Here is a 2,500-nt window from a genome sequence, read left to right as displayed (position 1 = left end):
CAGAATATTTAATTAAGTAAGAATTTCTTCTTCCCCCTGTGATATAGTGATAAATCATGATATTATCAGAATATTTAATTAAGTAAGAATTTCTTCTTCCCCCTGTGATATAGTGATAAATCATGATATTATCACAACATTTTATTAAGTAAGGTTTTCTTCTACCCGGTAATAGAGTGATCAATTGTGGTATTCTCCAGCTTTATTAGAGAATTTTGATATTATCATGATATATCAAACAATCACTGTCAGTGTCTGTTCTTCTTTGTTACATAATAAAATCACTTGCGTAAGACATGATTTGAGAATGAGAGTGATACATGATATTATAGCTTGCTATTCAGAAATATATTTTTCCATGCTATTCTCAAGATTTGAGAGTGATACTTTGATATCTCAATTTACCACTTTTTCAAATTAAAGATTTGATCGCGACAATTACAGAATTTGCAAGCGAAAATTATTGAGCAACTATCATGATAATCTCAAATGATAATGATAGTTTAATATTTGACATGCACATTATAATGAAAATGATTCCTCGATATTATCATTCTATTATCACCCAAATATCAATAAAATATCCAAATATCAAGTCTCAAACAAATAACATCCTATCAAGATATTTTGATAAACCGCAATACTGCACCTTAGTGTTTACTTGGCAAAAACCATGAAGATATAAATTTTTTAAAAAAATCGATAATAGGGGGGAATTGCCATAAATCAGAATTGATTTCACATTCATTTACATGCAATAGCATAACAAGACTCTTGGAGCGTAAATGAATGCCAATGAGGAGATGTTACACAAGATTGTCCTTTCGGAACAAATAGAAATGTATCTTTATGAGGGATACACTTTCATGGCGGTCAACGCATAAAATGCCAAACCTCCAAATGCAAACTGCAAGACTAAGGCTACTATTTGTTACACCACTTACAGTATGCAAGTTTCATGCATGCCAGGATAAAAACGAACATTCGTTTTTTTCCTTTTGTTTGTTTGTTTGGGTTCCTTTTTTGCATTATAAAGATTTAATCTTTTTGCTTTTTTAACATTGTGTATTTTTCTTTGCACACATACCCATGCTTTTTTAAAAATCCATTTAGATTTTAATACTTCCTGTTATCAAATAATGCAAGGAACTTACAGCCGTGTAACCTCCAGACGTGTTCCTTTCACTTGTGCTGGATCCCTGATTAAGTAAACCTTGTTGAGAGGATAACAAATCAATGTCTGCTTCTCCTGAAAACGAAGACATGCTACCATGTTAGAGAGAGTTGGTGGTTAATTTTTCACTGTTAAATTTCTTCTGTCATGAAAATTCCCTTTGTTGCCGGTGCAACTGCTCTATAAGGCCCTCACTGCCTCAGGAAAGGGACAGAAACAAACACAATGACGTGGGAAAACTAGTCTGGGATAAGAAAATTAAAGCAGTAAGGATAACAAAAACTTTAGATCAGCTACTCTTTCTCTTGACCAGCTTTACTTAATGATAAGGACTACTGCAATATCTACTAAAGTAAATAATAAACAAAAAGTCTGTATGTACATTGCAGATTCTTACACTGAAGGGCTAAGGTCCAGCTCTTACTAGTATAGAGAGTACAGTACGTCCCAAGGGTAACTTAAAAAATTCTTTTGTTGTTTGTTTTGTCATGATCAAAGATTTAAATGAACAAGCACCTGGCATTTCGGTAAGAAATTTCCTGCAGGCCAAGTAGTTTTCCTCGTCTATGGTTGTTTTCAGGTTTATTGTCTCCAGTCCAAGTTTCTTCTTCATTTCATCTGTCACAAGGTATCGTTCTGCCACTTTATTGAGGTGACCAGAGAGATAATCATTCCACAGATGCTCAAGACTTCTTAAGGTAGGGCAATCCACAATGATTTCAAGAGAGCCCATGTTGACAGCTTTTAAGGATACCTTGTAGGCTTCTGTGATAAATTTAGCCAAGGCTCTCACTCCTTTCTGTTTATTTGAGGAATAGTCACGGGATTTCACAAAAGATTGGACTTGGGGTGCTAAAAAATTATACACTTTTTCCTCTTGTTCTTCGTTTAGGTTTGATACACTGATTAGGAGCTTGATAAAAGTGTCTGAAAATAAGATTCGACCTTATAAATTTAACCTGATTAAAATTAATGACACCAATAATATTTCTTTCTAGCCGGAAACACGGCAGGTATTTTTTGCAGGTTGCAGGTTGAAATTTGATTTTAACCCTAACTCTAAACCGCTGGCACTTAAAAGGAAGGTACAAGGATAGACTTACCGTGACTGTTACATGAATAGCTAACCTTAGGTCTAAAAAAACTTTTCTTCAAGCCTAATTAGGCCTAAGGTTAGCTCTTCATGTAACAGTCACGGTAAGTCTATCCCTTTACCTTTCTTTTAAGTACCAGCGGTTTTCCAGTTATATTTCAACCTGCAACCTGCAAAAAATACCTGCCGCCGGAAACATGTCTTTTATAACTCTGTTTACTCAGACACTTAAA

At 34.4% G+C, this 2,500-nt stretch overlaps 2 protein-coding genes across 2 annotated transcripts in view; both read right to left on the bottom strand.

Moving 5' to 3' along the window:
- The window catches only part of LOC138037548 (uncharacterized), a 67,846-nt gene that overhangs the window by 3,108 nt on the left and 62,238 nt on the right, over nucleotides 1–2,500 (bottom strand). The window contains exons 2-3 of the mRNA XM_068883459.1: nucleotides 1,691–2,101; nucleotides 1,155–1,249 (exon numbers count right to left, since the gene is read on the bottom strand). Coding sequence (XP_068739560.1) covers nucleotides 1,155–1,249; nucleotides 1,691–1,907 — 312 coding nt within the window. The 5' untranslated portion in view covers nucleotides 1,908–2,101. The remainder of the gene's footprint in view (nucleotides 1–1,154; nucleotides 1,250–1,690; nucleotides 2,102–2,500) is intronic.
- LOC138013886 (serine/threonine-protein phosphatase 6 regulatory ankyrin repeat subunit A-like) overlaps nucleotides 1–2,500 on the bottom strand; it is a 133,643-nt gene that overhangs the window by 112,355 nt on the left and 18,788 nt on the right. The window lies entirely within an intron of this gene.

Source organism: Montipora capricornis, chromosome 1 (genome assembly GCF_036669925.1).
Source record: "Montipora capricornis isolate CH-2021 chromosome 1, ASM3666992v2, whole genome shotgun sequence".
Taxonomy (NCBI): domain Eukaryota; kingdom Metazoa; phylum Cnidaria; class Anthozoa; order Scleractinia; family Acroporidae; genus Montipora; species Montipora capricornis.
Note: the sequence above shows the minus strand (reverse complement) of the source record. Positions and strands in the feature narration are given on the sequence as shown.